General features: G+C 42.1%; 1 protein-coding gene across 1 annotated transcript in view; it reads left to right on the top strand.

The window, feature by feature from the left end:
- ZNF704 (zinc finger protein 704) overlaps positions 1 to 25160 on the top strand; it is an 87728-nt gene that overhangs the window by 48846 nt on the left and 13722 nt on the right. Inside the window, exons 3-5 of the mRNA XM_086465717.1 lie at positions 15337 to 15440; positions 20620 to 20852; positions 24329 to 24429. Coding sequence (XP_086321843.1) covers positions 15337 to 15440; positions 20620 to 20852; positions 24329 to 24429 — 438 coding nt within the window. The remainder of the gene's footprint in view (positions 1 to 15336; positions 15441 to 20619; positions 20853 to 24328; positions 24430 to 25160) is intronic.

Genomic DNA, 25160 nt, shown 5'->3' with positions numbered 1-25160 from the left:
GTAGCAACTCACCAGGGCTGTCAGCTGATTTCTGAGTAGAGCAGGTATTTATTTTCTCTTTCCACCAATAACTGTATTCTTGTCACCGTAATAAATGAATTTTAAAAAGCGTTACATAATCAGTTGCTCTTGCACATTAACAAGCTGTGGTTCAACTTGTTAAACTTCCCTTGTCAAGTTGTATCTTAACTAAGAGAAGAAAAAGGCAGCATATAAATACAGGAAATATTTCTGGATGCAAATATAGGGGGGCAGAAGGGTACCCCTTTTACCATGTCCACTTTTTGTTTAGTCCAGAGGACTGTGGGCTACTGAAACAAAATTTCAGCTGGTAATTCTCCCAGCAGTCTAGTATGGGAAAATGCAGTCTATAAGTCTCTAAGTGTGCCGACATCCTTCGGTCTGTACAGACAGCTTTGCTGTGTCATGTTCTAAGGCACAGCTTGAAGATGCACAATTTTCATCTGATAAAGTAGTAAAAATCACAGCCTTCATGGGAAGAAAGGTGGAAGATGGGTCCTCGTGCTAAAGCTTGACTTAAGAGTACAGTTAAAATTCTGCCTGCAAAGCAGGTCCCAAAATGTTGATTTTTTCCAAAGTTCTGTTCATAGAAGGTGAAGCTGAAGAGAGGCTTGGGTTAAAAAAGATGAATATTGACCCCATAGGTTTTGTCCCTGCAATTTAGTTTGGGGAACAGACCTTATTCAGATCACCACCAGAAATCATTAGAGCAAGCCTCTCTCTTTCATAGCTGTCTCTCTTCTTCCAGGTTTTGACACAAATACCCCTTTTCAGAACTGGCATTGTAATGACCCCCAACCTGCTCATAACAGCTCCTAAATATTGGATATTACGATTGTGATCATACTGCAGTGTTAGAGAACCTGTAACTTATATTAGAGAAACACTGTTCCACGTCGTATTTGGTGAGAACACAGCCCTTGCTTGCTAGATTATACTCTCAGCTGTAAGTTACTTGTGAAAATTCTTGCAAAGGCAACTTCTAAAACATTATGTGTTTCTTCAATTGGTGAGTCTTCTGTGATTTTTTTTTTTTTTTTCAGTAATGGTAGTTTTAAAAAAAAAAAAATCAACTATGTAGGAAACTGCTTATTCTTGAGGAATAAAAAATTAGAAGCTGAATCAAAAAAACGAAGGTTGTGCTTACTTTGTTGACTACTGCATTTGGATTATCCAAAATCTTTGACTGTTCACCTTGGCAGGAATACAACACAAGACATTTGGGCTTCTTTGTGTACACCCTATAGGCTAGAATGTGAAATCATAGAATCATTCAGGTTGGAAAAGACCTTTGAGATCATTAAGTCCAACCATCAACCCTGCTCTAAATCAGTTTTACTTCTACACATCTCTGATTCAAGAGTGATGAGTGAGACTGTGTTGATCAAGTTGTGCAATTTGAAACAACTGATTGCAGCAAGTCTTTCGGTTTTTTTAAGTAATAACTGCCTTAGTAATTTCTCAAAAACTGGTCCTTCCAAGTGGCTGGGTTTTGTGACCCAGATTACTGGTTATTCCAGAAAAAGCTTGGCTATGAACACACCTGCAACAATGTAGTTTTATTTTGCTTTAGATTTTCATGAAATATTTTGGAAAGATGATATTTTTGACAGGTCTTCCACCACATAGTGATTTGGGCAATTCAAATGCTCACCTCTGAGTCTAGATACCAAAATAACATCTGTCTGCTGGGTCTGCCAGCATGTGAATATATTTAAACAGCCGTAACACACATAGCTTTATGCTACAGTTGTCTTTTTTCACATCAATAGATAAATATTTCAGTTTGTCTCAATTATGTTGCTTAGGAGTGAGGTGTGCTGGAGGAAGGCGTGAGCTACAGAAATTGGCCACAGTTTTGGGTTTTTTGTTTTAAGTATAGTTGACTGTGTTTGCACCTAGGACTGTCCATTTGAAAACCTGTTTTGTAATTCTTCTTCTTTGGCTAAAGCATAGAAGTCACTTAGGTGTGTGTTTATCTAAACGCCATTTAATCTGGGACAAACCTTCGCGGTTACCAACAGGTCCATTATCCGGGCAGAAGCAAGAGAAACCAGACCAGTCCAAACCAATGGGAGTCTGGTATATCCCAGTGCTGGGGCCCTCAGACCCCTGACGGACCAGTGGGAGCAGAAGGGAGCAGCTTTCTCCTTTCTCCTCCTGAGCTGGGGTCTCTGCAGCTCAACCACAAACATGCATCAGCCTGGGTGGAGAGTTAGGCAAAATAAAATGACCGAGGCTGAAGCCTTTGCTTTTTCACCTCTCATTCCGTTTTTGGTGGGGTGTTTTTGTTTTGTTTTGTTTTGTTTTTCTGGGTTTCTGCTTTGGAAAGGTGGGATTTCACCATTTCCTGGTACTGCAGTCCCAGAGGTGACATAATCGGTGTGATACTGCCAGGACTCCATGCGCTGCTCCTTGTGAGCCGAGTGCAGCAGCGAGACTCACACAAACGTCATCCTCAGAGTTATTTAAAGAACAAGGAGAGCCTTTTAAATACAGAGCACGGATGCCGACACGCTTGGCTGTCCTAAGGCGAGCAGTCAAAGCCAGCGGAGGAACCACAGATGGGTGCGTTGCGTAACAGCCTTGCTGGTCGGCCGGTTGATGTATCCCTTATGACAGAGCATCCCTTCAGCAAACAGCGAGGGCAGGGAGGAGAGCAGGCTACAGAAACCATCTCAATCCGAACCTGCCCTTGAGTTTATTTTCAATTCTACAAAATGTGGCCCTGGTTGCAAAGCAAGACCAAAGGAAAAAAGCATAGTCTTAAAGCATGTGTTATTGTTTTAATAATATTTTTGCTTTGGAAGTGTTTTTTGGAGGCTGTGCTGTTACAGATGCTTGCTTTCGAGTTATTTATCATCTTGTGTGTGGCTGTTATAGCTGAATACCTTTTGTATCCGATCCTGTTTGTGGATCATGTACAGATACGAACGCGTGTGACTATGAATTTTCTGGTGTTAAAAGTTAAAGATTCTCTTTTCAAGTCCTTTAATGTGAAGAACAAATATGCATCTGATGCATCGTTCTTTATCTTATTTTATGTGAAAGTAATGAATCAAAAATTCAGCAATAAGATCCTAGACAGGAGGATGGAGATAAGCTGTAGAACAAACAAAAATAATCATGGATGGTAGAATAATGCTTTCCTAATGTTCTGTGCACATGCACATGCTCACTCTCACGCTCTCCCCTTCCCCCCCCCCGCCCAATTTACCCCAATTTAATTGTGTACATTATCAAAACACTGGTAAAACTTCCAGCCATTGCAGTTAATGCAGGCTCCGCAACAGGCTCTGCCCTGTATTTTTTCACTGTTAACAGTCATCCCTGGAGCACAGAAGGACTTTCTCTCCAAACGGTTTGTCATGAATGTTGCTCTAATCTGTTTTAGTTGGCCAAGCTATGAGTCCCACAGTTCTCAGAGTCCCACGTCAAGCTGTTCAAGGTCTTTTTTTTTTCCCTTCCTTCCCGATGGAGTAGTGCCTGAAGCACACTGATTTTTTGGGTGGGTTTGCTCTGTGTGCTGTTGGTGAACAATACCTTTCTGGTAACGCAAACTGAGGAATGAGTTGAACCTACTACTGAAGCTGCAGCTGCAACAATTTGGCTTGTAAGAGTTAGCATCTTTTTTTCCCTGGGAAAAAAGGAAGAGTTTTGGATAATTTCCCAAATGTTCGACATCATCAACAGCAGGACGGTAGGCTGCAGTGGTCTGGTGTCATATTTTTATTAGCAAGTGATCGTTACACTACTGCTGTACTGAGCTTCAGCTCACACAGTTCCCTTAGCAGAGCTTGCTCCTGCCAGGATGAGAACCTGACTCGTGAGTGTTTGAGCCAAGTGCTTTGGCGTTAGCGAAAGGCAGAACTTCACAAATTGAAGATGGCACAGCCTGCGAAGATAAACTTGCGCTTCCTTACTCACAGCATGCTGTAAAGAAAGATGCTGGCCTAGATTTGCTCGTCTGCTAAGATCTGCTGTGCAAACAGCAAAAACCTGTCACGTAGAGGATAGAAAGCAATTCCTGCTGCCCCAGGGAGCTCTTTGCTGGGTGAGTTGTCAGATGTGCCTCCACAGTCATATCAGCTAGATCATCCCGCTGGGACTGGGAGGCCAAAGGGGGCTTTTTAAAGGTAGGAGGAGGTGGGATGGGTAGCACATCCAGGAAGACTTCCTACCTATGTTTTTTCCTTAATGTCAGGTTATATAAGGACTTTGGGCTGGAGGTGAAATGAGGCAAAGGTTACCCTCGGCAAGCTGGGGGAACCGATGACCTGCAAAGTTGTGCTGAGAAGGTTGTGTGTGTGTAAAAAGAGATGATTGAAGGGAAGTAAAAGAGAAATAATATGATTCATGTGTTTTGAAAACCTGGAAGGTGATGGTAGAGAAGAGGCTGCACTTGGGCTGTGCTGTCAGCTCTGCTGGAGACTCACATTGCAGTTTTTACGTCCATACCGAAATGTGCAAAGGAGAATAAATTCGGTTGCCTTAATTTTTCTGGGGAAAAAAAAATCAGAAATTATGTATATTCTAAAGATAGGTTATTCCTTGAATAAAAATGGTAAATTTTCAAAACACAATAATTATTCTGCAAAGATAGGGTTTGGCTGCAGTTTGCACAAAACGTAGTGTATCTACAGGATAGTAATGTAATCTGCCTCTGGAAGTGGTCGTGTTTGTATACTATGAAAAACTGCTGTCAGGTGAATGCTGCTTTGAGACCGTGACTCATGGAGAGGTAACTCATTCTCCATGAAGGCTGCATCTCTTTTGTCTGCAGTAGCTAACCTCCTAACAGGGGCCTGCCAAGAGAGCAAAGAGGAGGAGGCTGTGGTTGTCCAGTACTACAGAGAGGACTTGATCAAAGGGGATGTTAAGCAGGCACCGAACCCTGACTGCCAGCTTCTCTCCTTTTCATCTATTTTATGAAAAGATTTATAGATTTGCTAATGGCTTTACTTATCTGAAGTTTTGAATTTTTATTAAATTGTAGCAGGTTTGTTTTTTTTTTCCCAGAAATTATCTGATGGCTGTAGGAAAAGGCAGGCATGCTAGGGGAAGTCTGGTATCAGGAAGAAAAGGGCGTACAGGAAAACTGGAGCAGAGCATCGTAAGGCAGAGGGACTAAGATGACAGAGGAGAAGCTGAGGAAGAGAGGATGTTTGAATTCACAGGAATTATGGACCGTCTGCCTGACAGTATGCAAAGCAGGATGTTTTGCGTTTGCAGGTCCCTTTGGCTCTCCAAGCCTACGTTTCCAATGGGTACAATTTTAAGACCAAACTAATAACATAACTAATAACATGGCTTCATAAACAGTAACTCACACATACACGTCTATTACCAAGGAGAGTGTTTCCGTCTAACAGAACAAACTGGAGAACAAGCCAGACCTAGTACTAGCCAAAGGCTGGGCAGTGTGTTCTCAATTTCCCTTTGATACCTGCAGGCCACAGTTCAGTTAGTTCCTCGTAACGAAAAAAAAAGTTGAATTTCAGACAAGAGCACTAAAGATGACAGTAGCGTTAAGCCAGATGCATTCTTCTCCTGCTGTGTATTATGTCAGTGGTTTCATTCTTTTAAATGCAAAGCATTCAAGTAATTAAAAAAAAAACAAACCAAGCCCCAAACCAAACCCTACCCCTGGACTCACGGAGCAAACATATTACAGCACAATGAATGTTTCATGTTAAAAGCATTTTGGAAAAACATTTAGATCGGGAGCACTCATAAATATTCCCGATACCTCCTTTCAGTTTTAATCCATCTAAATTGACCATTTTTATGCTCGCATTCGTTTATCAAAAAAACCGAACAAGTTTCATAAGACTTCCTAATCCGTTTATTATTTTCATAGTATCTCCATGCTTTTATGAAGTTCTGTCTATTTCATTCAAAACATGAGCATCTGTTCTGGTTACCTTTTTCTATAATGATGTTACAGATCGTAGGTAAACTACTTAGAAGCAAATGACAAAGCAATGATTTGCAGACTGAGTTTGCCCAAGTCTCCCACTGTCCCAGTAGAACCATAGGTAGTAATTGCTGCCACTGGCTTTTTCTGCGTCCTCTACCACTTGGAAGGTGTTTTATGTATTGCCGCTTGCAGATTGTTAAATACAAGTCTTCCCCAGCTCTCAAATGGTGTGTTCTCCCCCCACTTACCTGACTGTGCAACCTGTATTTTTTGATGATTTTTTTATTACCATTTTGCAGTCATTTCATTTACAGGGTCAGAGTCCAACTTTAGGTCGATTTATTCCACCAGGATTGCTGCATGTATTTAAAAAATATCATCAATGTATAAAAAACACGGTGTTTTTTTCATTGCTGTCTCTTCATAAAAGGGCAATGCTTTCCTTTCCTGCAAAGGGCATGAAAGGTGAAAACTCAGAGCCCTGAAATTTCTTGAGGGCTTGCATGGCTTCCCAGTGGCTTTAAAGAGAATCTGTTGTTGTCACCAATCACCGCTTGTTCACTGTTGGTTTTTAAATGCCAGGACTGTTTATAAATGAATAGATTAATTGGTGGCAAAGGGGCCCAAAGTAAAATGCTTATGTACTGTAAGATGGACCTGAAGATTGGGTAGAGATACAATAATACTGCACGGTATAAGTGAGCTATCGCAACTTGCTTGATGGACTTTAATGTGGTGTTATGCAGAGTAGCGGTGCATGGTACTGGTTTCCCTACCATGGCCACTCTTTTCAATTCATGCTATTCCAGCAGGCATGTTCATTCCAAACTGCAGTTTGGATTTGTGCATGGAACATCACTTTTCACACTGTGACATGTGCCAGTGGTATGTTTTTGGAAACACAACTCTAGCTCTAGTTTTGTGAGGTTTATTTTTTTAACTCTCATAATTTGGGATACAGGATGCTTAAGAAATAATCCTAACACCAGTGACACAAAATAGCAATTCATCTGCCACCACTGCTCATTGCAAACATTTATCAGTTAGAAAATTGCACCGTAAGAGAATATCCTGAGTTGGGAAATAGGGAAAAAATTTTAACTGTTAATGAACTAAAGAGGAGCCTTCCATGGGAGATAGTTGTCATCAGTGGGATCGTTAAGGAGGAGCATCTTCAGTACAGTAGTTAGTGTTGAATAATGAAGAAATATTTGTAGTAACGGAGTCTAGTGTCTGGCATCGGTGAATGCTGGCTGCCATCTAGAGTAGATAGTCTAGATGGTCCAGACTGTCTCATTTTCTTGTTGAAATCATTCTTCTGTCCATAGATACCTAAACGTTCTTGTGGGGTTATTCCTGCCGGGGATCTCTGGAGCAGCCACGCACACGCGCTGTACAGCACACACGCAGGGCTCAGTGCTCTCGGGAAGCCCTGACGTTCCCACACGGCGACTGTGCAGGCGGCTTGTTCTGGCAGCCCCGGTGATGCTTTGGCATGGCTGAGCGGTGTTGGTCACCTTTGGCTCATGCCCAGTAAGTCCTACTCTGCCCAGAGGCTTCAGAGGCATTTCCTTACTGCATCTCCTCAAAAGGTGTGGCAGATTTTAGTTGTTTTGTAGTGTCTGGTTTTATATCCACCATTTAAAAAATAATCTTCAGTTCATATCTATGCAGCAGATGTTTAAATCATGGGATGAGAAGACGGCCGTCCGTCCATGAGATTATATCTCATTCCTGTGGAAGAAATTGAGTCGGTTTTAAAGGCAAGGAGAAAGATTGATATTTGGCTTAAATACATTTCATCTTTCTAAGAGATGGTTCAGAGAAGAGAAAGCTTTGTGCCCTATTTGTTTCAAGACGAGATGCCCTTGTTGAGACACTTTGTGTTGGTTAGGTCTGAGATCTTCTGGTGGTGGTACTTCGCAGTTCATAACGTCAAATTCAAATGTCAGGTGCTAACCAAACAAGAGAAGCCTCTCATCTGTAATTGTGAGATTTAAAAAAACAGGGTGCCTGAAAAGTCTGAAAGATCTAATAGTGAGCTACATGTCACCTGAAATGAGATCGTACAGCAGAAAGGGATTATACGGTGTAGAGTGTGTGCAATATGGTTTTACTTACTGCAGAACATATTTTTAATGTCATGGTACCTTTTTCAGTCTGTAATCTTGCATGCTTTTTCCTAAAACAGAAGGACCTAATCCTTCTTTAGGTCTTCAACATGTCGCCAGTTAGTCAGAACATCAGCTTGTCTCCTGAATCGTCGTGGCATAGAACCAGTGAAGGCAATTTCTTGCTACTAGCATAGACTCAGGGGCTTTGCTTTATATTATTCACGTTTAATTTGGAGCAACTGTGGGTTGGTTATAAATTATATCAAACAGTGGACAGGTCTCTGGCTGACTGAGACATTATAATTCAGAACTCCTGTTACCTTTCCTTCCTCATCAGTGAGGTATATCCTGAACTGTGGCTGGATACAAGGAGCTTCGAGTAAAGGAATACTGAAGTTACTGTGTATGTTCATGTCAAAAAGGAAATTTTTAGGAGGGCTCATCACAGCAGACAAAGCAATGGTGAGCGAAAGTTGCCACCTGGAGAGACAAGGTGCCTTATCCTCTCTGTGTGTTATCTGGTGGCATCAGCTGACTCCTTAGCACATCACAGTGCTTCTTGGTACTGTTCTTGTTAAATTTGATGAGCTGGGACCTTCAGCAGTTTTTTTTAGTTTCTGTCTTTTCCCATTGTCAGCGTGGTAGTTTGCATTGCGCTGAGCAGCACCTCTTGGGTGTCGTAGCAAGCAGCCCAGCCCCTTTCCCTGAAGGAAGCATCAGTGCTCAGAAATGTGACGTTTTCTTTCTGTAAACAGCACCCTGTTGGATCAGTCCTGTTTATGAAAGGGGGTATGCCTGTGAACAAGCTAAAACAGTAGCTAGGGCAAAGGCAGAAATGGGCATGAATATATTGGATTATATTTTGAATAATTGGTCTGTTGCTTCAAGGTGTGTTGAGACTTGGTTTGTAGAGACTGAGGTAGTTACTGCATCAGCAAGTGGCCTTTAAAGTAGAGGAAATAGAACAGAAAATCTTCAAGGTTTGTGGGTGACCATAAGGGATAACTGTTCTCTGCAGGGTTCTGTTATTCCTTTCTGAATTTAATTTTTGCTTTGCACTCATAATCTATCAAGTGATTACCATTTATTTGATTGCTCTGTTTTGAAGCAGACGATTTCTGTGTCATACTCCTACTTCAGCTTCTGTTGTTGCCCTGAGGGCTCTTCGCCAGATAAGTTCTCCTGGTATGTCGCAGCTGTTTGAAAAGTAAAAATTATTCATGGGATCGACTTTTTCAATATATAGAATAAATTCTTCCTGTAAACTGCAGCTTATCTCGCAGTGTTGCATTTGGCTTGCTTAACTGCTCCCATTTACGCAGAGCATTTAAAAACTGTAGGTCTTATCGCCGGCCAATAATGACAGCAGTGTTTTACTACCCATCCTCTCGCTCCCCACCCCCAGCACCCTGTATCCTGTGTTTTGTAAATCAGAGAGTGAGACCTAGAGTTCAGTCCTGTTCCCATTTGGATAGGTTTGAAGTTTCAGTTGCCTTCAAGGAAGGCAGATGAGTTGCTTAAGAAGCAGTGATGAAAAGGCTTCTCTGAAAAAGGCATTTTCCATCTGTTTTGCAGGCTTTGCCTTAAGCAAACTTTTCTAGGGGGTCTTAGAGGGCAAAGCAGCTATTCCTGCCACTGGGCTGCAGAGGGGTCGGTGGCAGCAGAGCATGTCTGTGGGATGTGTTTACACCAGACAACAGAAATCACAGTGATTTGGTATCCTTTTTGTTGCTGGTGCAGCTCTGCCAGTGCTCCCCGAAGAGGTCTGGGGCAGTGGTAGCCTACAGAGCAACCAGGGTAGCATCACTGGGTTGTACCCCCATAGGGAGGAGAGAGGGGAGCTGGGAAAGGGTGCTCTGGGTGCTCCCAGACGTGGGAGAGTACATCAGCCAGCCTTTGGAACCAAATACTGTGTTTTCTTGGCTATCTAAATCTATAAAATGGTCGTAAAAATGAATGGATTATTTTCTGTCAGGTTTTAGTGGTTTTAGTGATAATGGCTAGAGAAAGACCTGGTTTTAGAGAGTCCTCTTTTTGTAGAGCAGCGGAAAGTGATGCGTGGTCTGATGTGAGTTAAAGACTTTGAGAAACACGCCTGCATTACACACCATTTTCTCTTCAGTTCTTCTGTTAAGTGTATTTTCTACGCCAGGATGCTGAGAACCACTCTGTGAATGTCTCCCATCTGATACAACTAATTTTCAGAGACTTTTTATTGTCTTTAAGCCATTATAGTCCAGATAGAAAGTCGGTATCTGCGTTCCTGATGACTCTATGAACTCTCCTCGGGCTCTAACACACCAGCCAGACTGGCAAAGGTCCTTTGAATAATTGAGTTGCAAAATCTGTCAGCTTGGCCAGGAAAAGGTAGAGAGCTTTGAGGTGCCTTTTGGTGCATTTTTCTTTTTTCCTTGAGAAGTTCAATCATACGTGTTTTTTAGAAGAAAAGTTCCTATATTTGTGTAATAAAGATTTTTATTGTAATTAATTTCTAGTAGCTGTCAGTATCCAAAAAATGTTTGTGTATAACAGCAGAGACAGACAAAGAAAGGCAAGTTATTCTGTGTGTGAGCTACTCTGCAAATATCACAAAGTTAGTGTGGAAAAGGTTTATTTTATGTTTGGCCACAATAAGCAAAAGCAGAAATCCCTAGCTTCTAGTTAGTGCATCGTGTTATTGTATCTCTGCTTCAAATACCAAACACTGGTTCTCTTTTCAGATGTGTGAATGGAAATGCTCTCTTATGTTTTCAGATGTATCATTATAGTACTGTACTGACTGAACATAATCTTTGAAAATATTTCCCTTTGATTTTTGCTTTATTGTGAAAAGTTACAGCTTTTACCAAAGAGTACTTAGGACCTCAAGCTGTTTTGTGGATCATTCTCTCTATGCTTCTTGCTTTTGTCTTTGGCAAGTGGGTTAATTTTTAATCTTCTTAATCAACAACCAGGCGTAACAGCAACAAACAAGATGGTTTATTTATTTGCACTGTCAGTATTTTGAGTTGTTAGATGGTAACCAAGTATTATTGTGAATGTAAGGTATTTTGTGGATTAAGACTACTGTGCAGCACGATGTTGTAGATCTTTGCTCAAGGCAGGAGAGTGGTTGTGGTTACTTTAGATATATGGAGTCACAGCCGCATGCGTGGCTTTTCTTGCTGGATCTTTGTTAGGACATTGCCTTTGCCATTAATGATGAATTGAAGAAACCTCAAATCTTTTTATTTTACCTGTAGAGTGTAATTTAGGATTTTTATTTCTTTCAGAATTACCTCTGTTATTACTAGTGCAGTGATTGCAATGATTCATTGTATGATGAACCACGTTTTTGGTGTACGAAAGCCTGTAACAACGTGTTTATCTGTCAGTATTGATACAGTGCTCAGTATGATGGCATCAGTGTGATGTGGCTGCAATCAGGGGTCAGAGAAAGACTTCAGAGGTCTCTATAAGCATTTAGAAGTATAAGTGTGGAAGGAGAGAACGATTTAAATAGACTATTATTTTGTCCTAGTTGTAGCATATTAAGGCATGCTTATTTATATGGTACTTCCTTAACAAAAGATCGGATGTTGTGTTGGTTTGCGACACTTGTGTGGCCTTGGACTCAGCTTAGACCCTCTTTTGCTTATCTTTTGGAGCTTAAACCCAGCCTTTCCTCGCAGAGAGCTCTGACTGAGGAAGATCTGTTGGTTTGTTAAAACCGTTAAATGAGTATCAAAAAAGCAGTAAATTCATCGGCAAAACCAAGGAAAGGATTGAGCAAGAGTGAGGGTAGTAATGAAGTTTTAATTTGAGCTTGGCTATTAAAGAAAAGGACAATTTTAAATACCAAGCTGTCTAGGTTAGGGTATTGCAGCGAAGCCATTCTGCCTGATGAGGAAGCAGGGATATGTGAAGCTGAGAGATGTGGGGTGATGATAAAAGATCTGTCCCCAAGGTCCTCTTAACTTCTGCTGATTGTCTCTCATCTGGTTCATTATAATTCAGCTGTTGGCACGTGTTTGGATTTACAAAGACTTGGAAATAAAGGATCCAAAACTGTTTGGTCTCAAATGCAGACTGGTCTGTCCAGAAGAAGTTGGGAGATGGCATTTAGAGACTGCAGTGTGGGATTAGAGGGAAGAATAAATCTTCATAGCAGATGCAGTAGATGATGGTCTTACAACTGGTTTAGATTTCTTTGCACCTGTTAACAGTATAAGCAATACCAGGGATTATAACTTCAATCTCCAGAAAATCCCCTTAGCCATGGTGGAGTAAATGGTTCATGAACAATCGATGTGTAACAAACAAGTTATTCTTCCCTCTGAGTGCAAATACTGTTGAACAGCCGTGTGCAGGTTTAACTTTCCAGCACAGAAGGCTGAAAAAAACTGGGGAAGTCTTGAGGCATCGACTTGCTTGCGATGCTGACTAAACGCAGATGGCTTAAGTGGTTCCTGTCTTCAGTTTTACGCATTACCTCTCTCTTGAAGGCTGCTGTTGCTGCAGCGGTGCTGGCAGAGTGATATTTGAAATATGTGTGTTTACATTTATGAGCCAAACTGTAAAAATGTGTTTGGGAGCAGAGCCACATAAGCCAGCACTTGTAGATGCTAAAATTCTTGTGGCTGGGAAGTACGAGTGGAGCATTCCTTGTTTGCTGGATGCAGCTGAGGAGCAGTGAGTAGTAAAAATTATTTTGATTCAAGATGAGCAGAGAAAACAATGTGGTGTTTTATTTATTTGGGCTTTCCATATTGAAAACCTGTTAAATTGGATTGGGTAGAAAAAAGCATTCCAGTAACTGCAAGAGTGTGGTTTAGCATGGCTAAAAATGGCAAGGATTCTCCTGACTGTTCCTGTCCTTTGCATGCCTGTGAAAACATACCTTAGGCACAGGTGCCAACGCTGACCATTTTGGGGCATTATTGAAAAAATTATTTGAAGCAAAGTTTAGTTTTTCAGAGCAGCAGTCTGAGTCATGGTAGAGGGGGGAAAAACACGCTATCAATACAAAAGACTAGAAGTTGTTAAAATTATAGACTATTTAGTGGAACGTTGGGATTAGCTCTTGGTCTGGACTATGGCATCTTGACACCAAATTGGCAAAAACGCTCGGAACAACTGCTGTAGTGTGATTTTGCAAATCTGCAGAGGCCTGGATGGGAGCAGGTTAGTCCTGTTACCACAGACAGAGAAGACCCTTGTTGGAAGGCTGGTTGCAAACAGTAGGGCTCAGCTTCTCTGGCATATCAGAAACCTGTGGTCATTTTGTCCTCAAGTGTTGCAGAAGTGCAGGTATTAGTGGTTCATCCACAGCTGGATAAAGGAGTAGGGACAGTTGGTGTAGTCTTGCAGGAGCGGACTACAAAGCAGCTGAATCCTTCTCAGAGGGTGGATTTTCATGCTGGGATATTAGATAATTGGAAAATCATCCGGCAGGGTTGTTCTCCAGAAAAGGTAGCATCTCCATGTCTTCCCTGAGGAAAGGTCTTCCGAGCCCAGAGGAATTTGGCACTCTGAGTGAAATACTACTCCGCGGGCGAGACGACCTGATGAGTGACTGATTCAGGTATTATCTGATTACAGCAGATATCCAAGACCTTTCCAGTACTTGATGATGACCATATGGCTGCTGTGCTCTTGGCAAAAGCTTTGGCTGAAAAGGGGGTTCCTATGGATATAATTGGAACGCAGCAGGGGCCATCATCAGCATTTCGGTTTCAGGCACTGATGTGTTGCAAAAGATGATTGTGAGACCTAAGCTGTTGTGCAGCGTGAAAGAGCGTTCATCGGCATCAGCATGGGTCCTAGCATCAGCCAGAAACAGCTGTGAACTGTTTCATGGACAAGTTTGAGTCAAACTGTCAAGAGGCTTTGACTGTAGCATAGTTTCCAGTTAATGAACATTCCACCTGGTGGGTGAAATGTGATTCTAGAAAGAGGACTGGAAACAGCATGTCCTCATGGTAACTTACCGATCATCGCTTGACGGAAAACACCAGGTAGCTGAACACTTCACATATTGGGCTTTAAAGACTCAACTTAATCGGTTAAATAGATCTCCTGGCAAGGCACAGAGGAAGTTCTAGAAACCCCACAATGCAGAACAGAGAGGCAAAAAGTGTACTTTTGCAAGAACAAATTTAACTTGATCCCTAGTAAATGAGAAGATAGTCTTGGATGATCAGTTGTATTTTGAAAGCAAACGTTTACAAGAATCTGTCTGCTTTGATTCCGCTATCCCACAAGGATGGAAAGCAAAAGTCAGCTAAACCTAGTGGGTTTAGTAGTTTTACTATGGTACATTCACTCTTCAGAAATTGTACATTATCAGGAATAGAGTTACTTTTGGGGGAAAAAGAAAAGAGATAGTATATACATTTTTACAGACAAAATCCTGTATTGTCTAAAAAAAACATGGCTCCTTGAGCAGTGGGTTGCTGAAGCCTGGTTTCTGGTGGCATCCATCATTCTCCAAATCCTCTCCTCCCTCCCCTGAAAAGCTGGCTCCCTCCTCTCCCTTACTGCCCCTTCGCCATGCACTCGCCTCTGACTTAGGGCTAGCTCCCAGCAAGACCCAGCTAAGGCAGCGACAGGTCACTCTCTTCCCGCTGTGCCATCCTGCTGGCTCAGGAGCCCATCACACCTGCAAAAGTCTTCTCTTGGTTTGGTTTGGTTTTCCCCTTGCACTGGTTTTCTGCCAATTTGCTAACTATTTTAAATGATTGGTTTATAATCTGACCAAGAAAAATTTAGGATCAGTCTTTCGGAGAGAGTGCAGGAAGGTTAACAGCGTTAAGCAGAAGCCACAAAGAAAAAAAAATCACATCCCTTAGCTCCAGTTCATAGTTCTTCTTCAGTCTACAGAGAGTAGTGTATGTTATTGATGTCACTAGTAATCTTACCTGGTTTTGTATCTCTGTGTCTTCATCCAAGGAAAAAAAACCTTAAGCACGCACTCAGCTCTAAGGGTATGGATAGCTGAAATTCTAAAAAACCCAACAAACCAGAGTCAAACTTCTGGAGGGTCACAGTAATCATGACAATTTTATACAAAGATGTATTCTCTGTTCCCACTGCTTTTCCTGTTTACACTGAACTGGTTTGCTTAAAGTAGCCACTTGATATGCTCAGGTTGCCAGAAGACAAAAGCTTTGAGAACTCTGCTCAGCGGCTTGCTTTCATTACTGTGCTGAGCTGGCTTAGGGTTTGGGCTGGTATTAAAAAAAACCCCAAACCTTAAAAAAAAAGTTAAATATTTCCTGCCTCCCTTTCACTGTGTTTCAGAAAATCGTCAGAAGAACTGGACATGGATAAAGTAACAGCAGCCATGGTACTCACCAGTTTATCCACCAGCCCTTTGGTCCGCAGCCCTCCTGTTCGACCCAATGGTAAGCCTTCAGAGCAGCACCTGGGCAGGGGCTGCAGGGGTGGGTGCCAAGGCTATGTACGTGGGGGCTTATTTCCAGGAGTTGTGGCCATGGTGGAGGACAAAGGGTGAGTGGCTGTCTTCTGGCAGTGACCCGTGCATGCTGGGGATCGTACTGAGCTTTGCTTCAACCCAGTCAAGGTCTTTGGTGCAGCATTGGCAGAAATGAGAAGAAACTTTTCGATAACCGTAGAGCAGCTGCAGTTTATGAAATGGGAGATGAGCGCTGTGGAAGGTATCCTGACCTCACTGAAACACTAGTTTTCCAAACAGCTTACTTGCTGTACACACATACACAGTAAACATGATGGCAGTTGTCCCCACCCCATAGAAGTCAGATCAGATTTTACTCAACACTACGATGAGGCAAAGCACTTCCAGGTCACAGCCCTGGGCTAGCAGGCTGCACGGTGACAGGTCTGTTTCTGCCGATGCAGGGTTAGACCCTCAATTCCTGTGCACTTTACAACTCTCTGATGGTCTGCCATCAAATCCATAATCCCTTAAACGACTACTCCATTCACGGTATAGCAGAAGACTCACAAATAAAAATAAACCTAAAAAGTCAGTGGTAATACTGAGATTGCTACTGAAATGTAATTAATCTATGCAAACTTGACTGGAGTTACAAGACGTTTTTAAAAGTCTTATATTTTAAGGAATAGTTTAAATTAGGACACCCTTGTTAGGATGTCTCAGCATTGTTTATATGACTCTGGCTTTTCTTTACTCACTTGTAGCTCTTAAACAGACACTAGACGCTTTCCTGCTGTGAGTGTTCCTCGAAGTTCTCCAATTATTATGGAGGACTGAGGAATACTTACAGATATGAATTAATAGGGAAGTAGTCTTTGCATTTCTTCATGGAAGGAGGAGCGATCCCCTGAATGACTTTCTTAAAAGCATTCATACCAAATGTCCCAGCTTTAAAGATTTTTGAACAAATAGTGTGTTTTTTCCTTTTCTTTTTAGAAAATGTAAGTTTTATCCGTTTAGCTGGAATTCTAGCCATAAGCACCCATGGCTCCTGTTTGTGTGCTTTCCAGCATTGAAAGCCAGAAGTATTTACAGAGTACCACTGCTCTGAAGAGCCCTGGGAAACCTCCTGCAGAGACATCCCCAGTGACTGTCCTGCCTCAGGGCTGGAGGTTGCCAGCCCCCAGGGAAGGCCAGTGAATGGGTATAAACATACCTGCTCTCCAGCTGCTCGGCTCACAGCTGAAACCACAGATGAAGATGGATTTGTGCTGATGTGCCAGGCAGGAATTTGGAGTGGACGAGGCACACACGTCCCACGTTCCATCACCGGTCAAAGGGAGCTGCTCTGGTGTGGGGCAAGGCAGTATTTGCCACCCTAGACTGTTTGAGCAGATGACACTTGTCAGGAGCAGCAGCGCACATTAGCTAGCAGCTCTCGATTGGAGACAAGCCCTTTTGAATTGCTAATAGGTAAATGGTGGCTGTTAACTGCCTTTGATAACTTCTTCATGCAGTCTGAGTGCTCTTTGATATTTCTTCACATAGCTTGTCTGCTTGTTTCCCGAAATCTGGGAAGACTAGCCTGAAAAAGTGATACGCCTGTTTTCAGTAGTCACAGACAAGATTTTGAAGCTGTTGTTTGGCACCTTCTCCTTGAATATCTTAGTTTTGCCTGAGTGAAGATTTACTAAAGACTTAAATAAAAGTGTAAAGATTTGATAATTTAAGGCTCATTTGGTGTTGCAAGGCTAGGCTCTGATCTTAGTAATACAAGCTACAAATGTACTAATGATTAATTCCTTCTACATCCTTTTCCAAAAAAGGGCAGTAAGTAGCTGTGTAATTAAAGGAACATTTGTTTAAACAAATGGAATTTTGCCTATAAGTAAAACAAATAACATTAGCTTTAATATCAAAGTCTGATCTGTGCTGGAATTATTTGGGATGATCACCCATGTAAACTGGATCAGAGTTTGGCCCTTGTTTTCCTGCAGCTGAGTAATATCTGGTCTGGTTCTCTTTCACGCAACTCCAGCAATGTGAAAAGAGCCCCAAAATAAGAGTAAGTTGCATTTATTTATATTTTAAGCTTCTTTACATTGACAGATTTGTTAGTATTAATGAGGACCAGTGTTTGTTTTTTTCCTGTTGTCAGCCTCATTCAGTCCTTTCCATACTACTTGAAAAATGTTCTTGATTTACATCTCTTTCTCAGCAAGGTGAGGAGAAGCTGTAAACCCTGAGAATACAATGTACCACCATAAATGCGTCACAAAGTAGTAGTCTGAAGAATGCCGTTTCCCTTGTTTTTCAGAAGAAATGGAAATTTTAAGCTACAGCTAAGGTCACGACTTGATACCAGATGCACTTCTTGGCTTTGGCACAAGGCTCAAATGCAAATACTTAAAAGAAATGAAAAACCACCTCCATTACAATCACATGAAGGCTGTAATCATGAAGAAAAACATGACATTTTCATATGTTAACTTATTAGCTACCAGAAATGTATATGTGTCAGAATCATAGAATCGCAGAATACCAGGCTGGAAAGGACCTCAAGAATCATCTGGTCCAACCTTTCTTGGCAAAATCACAGTCTGAACAAGATGACCCAGCACACTGTGCTGCTGCATCATGAAAGTGTCCAATGTTGGGGAATCCACCACTTCCCTGGGGAGATTGTTCCAATGGCTGGTTGTTCTGATGGTGAAAAATTTTCCTCTACTGTCAGAATCTCCCCAGGAGTAACTTGTACCCATTAACCCTCATCTTTTCCATGGAACTCCTTGTGAAAAGGCAGTCTCCATCTTCTTTCTAGTCACCCTTTAAATACTGGAACATGGTGATAAGGTCTCCCCTGAGCCTTCTTTTCTCAAGGCTGAACAGACCCTGTTCCCTCAGCCTTTCCTCATACGGCAGGCTTCTCAGTCCTTTAATGAACTTTGTGGCCCTTCTCTGGACCTTCTCCAGCCTGTCCACGGCTTTTTTGTACAGCAGGGACCGAAACTGAGTACTGCATTGCAGGTGTGGCCTGACAAGTACTGAATAGAGTGGGAGAGTGACTTCTTTGTCTCTTCTGGCGATGCCCTTGTTAATGCAACCCGGCATCCTGTTGGCTTTCTTTGCCTCTGCAGCACACTGTTCACTCACATTGAGCTGTTTGTCCACCAGGACCCCCAGGTTCCTTTCCACAGAGCTGGTGCCCAGCTGGGTAGATCCCAGCCTGTGCTGTACTCCTGGATTATGGGTTCCCAGGTGCAGGACCGTACACGTGTCCTTGTTGAACTTGATAAGGTTCATGTTAGCCCACTCTTCTGGCCTATCCAAGTCTTCCTGCGGGGTGGCTCTTCATTCCAAAGTGTCCGCTTCCCCACTTGGTTTGGAATCATCAGCAAACTTCATCAGGGCACACTTGATCCCATCATCCAGGTCACTTAGGAAGGTATTAAACGGCGCTGGGCCCTGGGGCACCCCACTTGAGACAGGCTGCCAGTCTGAAAAGGAGCTGTTTAAAAGGAGCTGTTTACCACCACCCCCTGGGTGCAGCCTGTCAGCCAATTCCCCACCCACCGCCCGGGCTGCTTGTCTAGACCATAATGCAGTCCTTTTCCAAAGAGGAATTTGAGGGGGGAGGGAGAGTTGATCCCATTTATGCTCTGTGGCCCTGATCAGTAAGTGCAGGGAATTGGCTGCCACCTACTCAAGGGGGTATTTTTATGCATGTACTTAACATGACAGAGCACTGCGTTCTGTTTTGTGAGCAGCTAATGTTAATGATTAAGAGTTTTGTACAAAACCAACTGAATTAGGAGGAAAAAAACACGAAACATTCATTGGTTTTCAGTTAAGCTTTTGGTAGCAGGTGGTAGACATTATTTTCTTACTGATGTCATTAGTTAAATTTGTCTGTAAGAAATTGAGAAGGAATGAAGGAGTGACTTCTGCAGAACTCTTAAAGGCAGGTGCTGGCTTGAAAAGACTCCTGTCTCACACTTAAATACCGTTTCACTAACAGATAAGATGTTATTTGTCTGCCAGCTCCAAAGTTGGGTGTTGCACAATACTCAGGCACCCACAGTGTCATTGAGAAAAGCTTCCAGTGCCTGAGTGAGGGAGGAACTGCACCTAAACCATCCCTGCACGTGTGCCTGAGCTCTGTGAGAACCTGAAGCTTCAGGCAGAGCTGCCTGTGGTTGCACCACTGGACACACTCAGGCCATACCTTTGCTAATCTGATGACCTACATACTCCTTTCCTGCCAAAATCCCTTTAGGGACTGGGAAGAGTGACATGCCGATGTCTAACGCCTGAGGACCTGGGCACATGAAGCACGGCTCAAGCCATGGCTCAGGCTCTGAAAGCAGTGCTGTTACTCCCACCCACCAGGGGGTCGTAGGGCAAGCTGTTAGTTTGAATGTCTGCTTACCCCCTAATAGCAGGGCAGCTGCTGCAGTGAGGAGGGCCGTCCTCCAGCGAGTAGGCGTGGAGGTGATCCATTGTCTGTGCGTCCCACTTCTGAAACCAGATGACTAACGGTAACACCTGTATGAAGACAAAGGGATATCCTTCCAAGGATACATGCCACCCCATTTAGGGATTCAGATTAGGCAGAGGCATGTGTACTGGGAGGTTATGAGGAGGCGGTTAGACTGTAATTATGGTTTTCTTTGGTGTTTTAGTGCTGGGATGATAATCATGTTTTTGCAGATCCACTTAGTGTCCTGAGGCTCAGCGTCTATGTCCCCTCCCAGGGGATCTCCTGTTGGCCATGCAGTGGCTTGGAGCTTGCTCTGATGCCCCACCACAGTCGTGTGTTCCTGTTGAGAGTTGAGAATGTATTTGAATGTTTTCCCTTAATCATGCATGCAATATCTGACTGCTTATTGCAGTTTATGCTCCAGAACAGGTTATTTTTTCAAACCCAGCATTTCTTTTTAGAAAAATATGTTGTTTTTTTAAAAAACCCTGAAAAATCAAGTGTGGAATAGATAATTTGTGTGCAGTGGGATAGATGTGATTGTCCTCTCTACATCCAATGCTTTCGCTTTCCTTTATTGAATGTACTGTTAATTACCAACATGGCATCTAAGCCTTAGATACGAGATCTCCTTAGCCCTAACACGTGATAGGGTTGTAATGACGGCTGTTGTTGTTCTTGACAGAATCCCTAAATGGATCTTGGAAAGAAGGAGGATTTGTGCCTTCTAGTACCAGCAGCAGTGGATACTGGAGCTGGAACGCTCCCAGTGACCAGTCCAACCCATCCACCCCATCTCCACCTCTGTCAGCTGATAGCTTCAAAGCTTTTCGGACACCTTCCCAGCCAGATGATGGTATTGATGAAGCTGAAACAAGCAACCTTCTCTTTGATGAACCCATTCCTAGGAAGAGAAAGGTCAGCCTCATGTTAAATTCCATGGACAGATAGGATGTTGGTAGACTTATTTTGCTGTGGGAAAGGAGCAGGTCACACCAACAGCTCTGTATGTGTATCCCTCCTTGGTGTCCAGTTAATGTAGGTGCTCAGCCCGGTCGCTATGTCTCCTTCAACCTAGTCACCTACTGCACGCACATGCTGCCATCAGCACCACATATTTGCTGGCAGATGGTGAGGTTCTGCAGAGCCTCCTGCTCAGAAAACACTAGAGTGATTTCCAGAAGGTGTTGCCTCTGGCCATTCAAGGGATTTCTGGCCTACTTTGGCAAATTCGTTGTATGCAGGATGCAACAGGCAGCCTTTACATGTCATCATAAAAAGTGGATATGGCCTTAATACTTCTTGTTCTCTGAAAGTGCCGTTTGTCTGACAGCATGTCAGATACCTTAATACTGTGAAGCTTCCTCTGCGCAAACATATGGAGTGAAAAAAGGAGAGAGAGATCAAACCTGATGGCTTTTCATGCAGTATTAGCAGTGGCCAAATTTATCCTCAATAGGAGTGCAAAAGCAGACTAAATAAAACACAGCATAAAAAAAAAAAGGTCCAAAACGAACCCCAAAAAGCACCATTATGTTAGCAAGCAAGCTCCTCTCAAAGAAAATGAAAACAAAGAGATGGCACTAGTCCAAGTTTCCTTCCCTCCCAACGCAACAGGAGAGATTTTACATAGCAAGATGAAAAAGAGCTTTTTGTAAGGAGAAAAAAACCCAGAGAATTTGTTCTCCTTGGTGACTTTGTTTCTGGCTCAGTCTGAGACAGTTAATTGCTTCATCACCAGCAGGAAGAAGTTTTAATGATTGTTTAAACTTGTTCAGATTTATCCTTTTGCATCAGAAGTTGCTTATTTGCTGATCCACGCTGTTCTGCCCTTGTTTGTGGGAGAGGGGTATAAAATGTTTGTGCTTCTTGCTAAAAAGGAAAAAAAAATATTTTGGAGGACACCTTTGTTAACAGTAAAGAGAAGTTAGAATTGTCTGTTAAACTAAAGACAGTGGTGGTTTGGGGGGCTGTGGGACAGGAGGAGTAGGAATGCAGAACTGTGCTGGTTTGCCTTTTACTTCTCGGTTAAAGTTTAGCTTATTAACATCGCTCTTATTGCTCAGCTGTGATGGGACAGGTGGGTTTGCAGCTGCCATCTTTATTGTTTTCTAAATTATCTTTGAATATTTCTGTTGATGTACCCACCACAGATCTATTACACTCTCTGTTCTGGTTTGCAGGGACTTTGCTCTGTATGGCAAATGTTTCATTTAGATAAATAATAGCATTACCTGCTAAACTTTGTTTTGTAAATGAAATGTGTTTCCTGCAGGTTTTTTTGTTCTGGCCCCAGCATGGTACTTTATCTGAGTACAGCTTCGCACCTTTAGAAGCTGAAATAAAAATGTTCAGGTTATTTCTTCTTCAGAGCTGCAAAAATCAGAAGGAATAAACCTGGAAATAGAGCGATTGGTAACCTTACTTTTACTAATTAAAGTTTCTTCCATTTCATGCTTGGAAAATGTCACATTAGCAACCATTTCCTGCTAAGAAAGTTGTTTGCTTAAAAGTTTCCACCAATGTAGTTATTCCTCACCAAACCATTTACGTTCCATTATTTTCTTAAAATAAAATGTTAAGCCTGATGAAGCAATTTTTGGACTAGTCAGAAATGGAAGCATGGTTTATGTTCTGTGTTTCTGCTGAGCAAGGTGTCATTTGGTTACGTTACAATGCGTGGGCTTTTGCAGACTCCTAGCACTGACAATACAGCCAAAACCACAGTTGAGCTAGGAGACTGGTTTTGTCATCACACCAGAGGTTGATGTTAAACCATTCTGAGTTCATAAAGATGCATATGGTGTTCATGATGTCATAGTGGGATTCCCAAGATGTAGATGATAAGCATGGTCCTCATCTTGTTGCCGTGGTTGGTTGTGGGTTTTTGAGCTGATGGTAGTATTTAGTATTATGTTATGAAAGTAAGAAATGTATCAATCAGAATTGCTAGGTAGGTTATATTTCATTTTAGGGGAAAAAGAGTTCTGTATCTATTTGAATGGTTGTTGTATTATCAGATAAAAAAAAATCTAGAGGGAATTTATGTGCCATTTATTCCAAAGTAGAAGGTTTTCAGACAAACAGTATGATCAGGTACCTCTCTTAAAGCCTGTAGCATCCATACTTTCAAACAGGAGATGTTAGACTGCCATGTAAATATGAGAATGTGCTACTACAATCAACTTGGATTTTAAAAAGCCCATCAGCTGGGATTTTTTAAAATTCTATTCTAATCATCATCTTTCTAGCAAATGCTGAAACTTACCATCTACTGGCATGCAGTTCCAAAGGGTCCAAATTGAAGAAAGCACCAAGTCAAATTTGTTTAAGACAGTGAAGCGTGTATTCAACTCTTAAGGATGTGTTTGTTCCCCCTTTTTTTTTTTCCAATTGAGCTTTATGTGAATATATTCATTTAATCTTATATGTAACTAAAGTTGTAGGATAATAATACAATATTTTGAAGCTTTTCCTTGTGTTTTCTTTAATAATGTGTTCTGTAATAATAGAGAAAATTATTTTTGAGAAGTATAAATTATTTAGATGATTTTTTTTTTAATCTAAAATTTATAAAGTAGGTTTCATTTGGGGGTAAAATTAGCTTTTAAAAAAATCTCTATGGTTCTGCAACATCTGTGTTGTTACCACATACTGTGCTTTAAATTAAGACTAGTTTTCTCCAGAGTCTTCAAAATACTGAAGATTGGGCTGGTTATAGCCTTGTTGGCTGTGCTCTAAGTTAACGGCAACTCAGTTGAGTCCAATGAAGTTATATTAAAGACTATAACAAGAATGTTAAAATGAGATTATACGTGTATTCTTTTAAAAATGTTGAACACAGCCAGATGGCTTCTCATTCTCTTGTCCAAGTAAGGGTCACAGCAGCTCCTGAATGAAATAAAAGCAGGCTTTGCCAGCTTATGGTGAATATTGCTGTAGCAGAAGCTACAGTTTTCGGGCACAACATTTTTTTTATGTGTTACAAAATTCGTGAGCAGAAATACTCAGAAGAGCTTGTTTTAGGTAGTTCTTAATTTAAGAAGATGCCTTGCATTAAGTGAGAAGTACTCATCGGTTGTTCTTTGAAAGGCTCCAAAGAAGCATAGGGAGCTTTTCTATCATCTGCCTCCTTTAGTGTGGAGACAGAAACTGGAACTTGCAAATGAAAAAGCCGTGCCAAAGAGCGGAGAGAGGTAAAGTTTTGTCACAAGCTGCTCCTGCAGCTTTTCTCTGGGATTCTGTTGAGTTCAGTGGGATGACACTGTTGAGAGGGACTGTTACATCATTACAAATTTGGAGTTAGAGGCTCTGTAACTGTATATCTCTTTTGGGTGGTTTGGTTTACTTTCTGTTGTCCGTACAACTAATGTTGCTTTGCTCATAATTTTCAGAACTCCATGAAGGTGATGTTCAAATGCCTGTGGAAAAACTGTGGGAAGGTACTGAGCACAGCTGCAGGGATTCAGAAGCACATACGGACCATTCACCTTGGGTAAGAGAGCAGTCTCTTCAGAAGTCCAAAGGATTTGGTATAGAAGGGGAGCAGTTGGCTGGGGAGATAACCTGGATTGCCCTTGCCTCTTCTGTCTCAGATCCCTAGGTTTCTGAGGAAACGGTGGAGCATTGCATCAGGGTGAACGAAAACTTACTCCTTCAGCAAGGCACTTTCTTTCCTGAACTTTTGTGAACTTTGGTAGAAAGTCATATACAGCTCTAGGTCATGCTGCACTGCCCTAACGGCCGCACGACTCGGTGGCATTTACTTCGTATGTGCTGCCTGCACATCACATCCAGGCTGATGCTGCATGAAAGACAGCAGGTTTCAGGGTCTTGCATGAATACTTTCCAGCCTTCTTTCACATCAGATTAGGTGCTTGTGCTAGTTCTGAGTCAAATTAAAGCCAAAAAACCCCCAAACCCTAAGAAAACTAAAAAAAAAGAGACCGAGCTGCAATTCCATGTGTGTGTTACTGGGACTAGAAGCAAAAGTGAATGAATCTTATATGACACCAGCTTGTTTCAGAGCTTTAGTTTGCAACTGAAATCTGCGCAATTCACTGGGTGATGTAGCTGTCCCATAAGTAGTTACAGTGGGGACTCATGGTCTTCACCAGTTGGGTATGTGGAAATATATCTCTGTTGTGCAAGTCTGTACTACCCAGTGCTTAAAAGTTAAAGTGACTGAGGAAGTAGGCTGGTGTGGAGCTCAGGAGAGTCTTGCAA

The sequence above is a fragment of the Leptosomus discolor genome, chromosome 5, assembly GCF_034619465.1.
Source record: "Leptosomus discolor isolate bLepDis1 chromosome 5, bLepDis1.hap2, whole genome shotgun sequence".
NCBI lineage: Eukaryota > Metazoa > Chordata > Aves > Leptosomiformes > Leptosomidae > Leptosomus > Leptosomus discolor.
The sequence above is the reverse complement of the archived record's forward strand: the minus strand, read 5'-3'. Positions and strand labels throughout refer to the sequence as shown.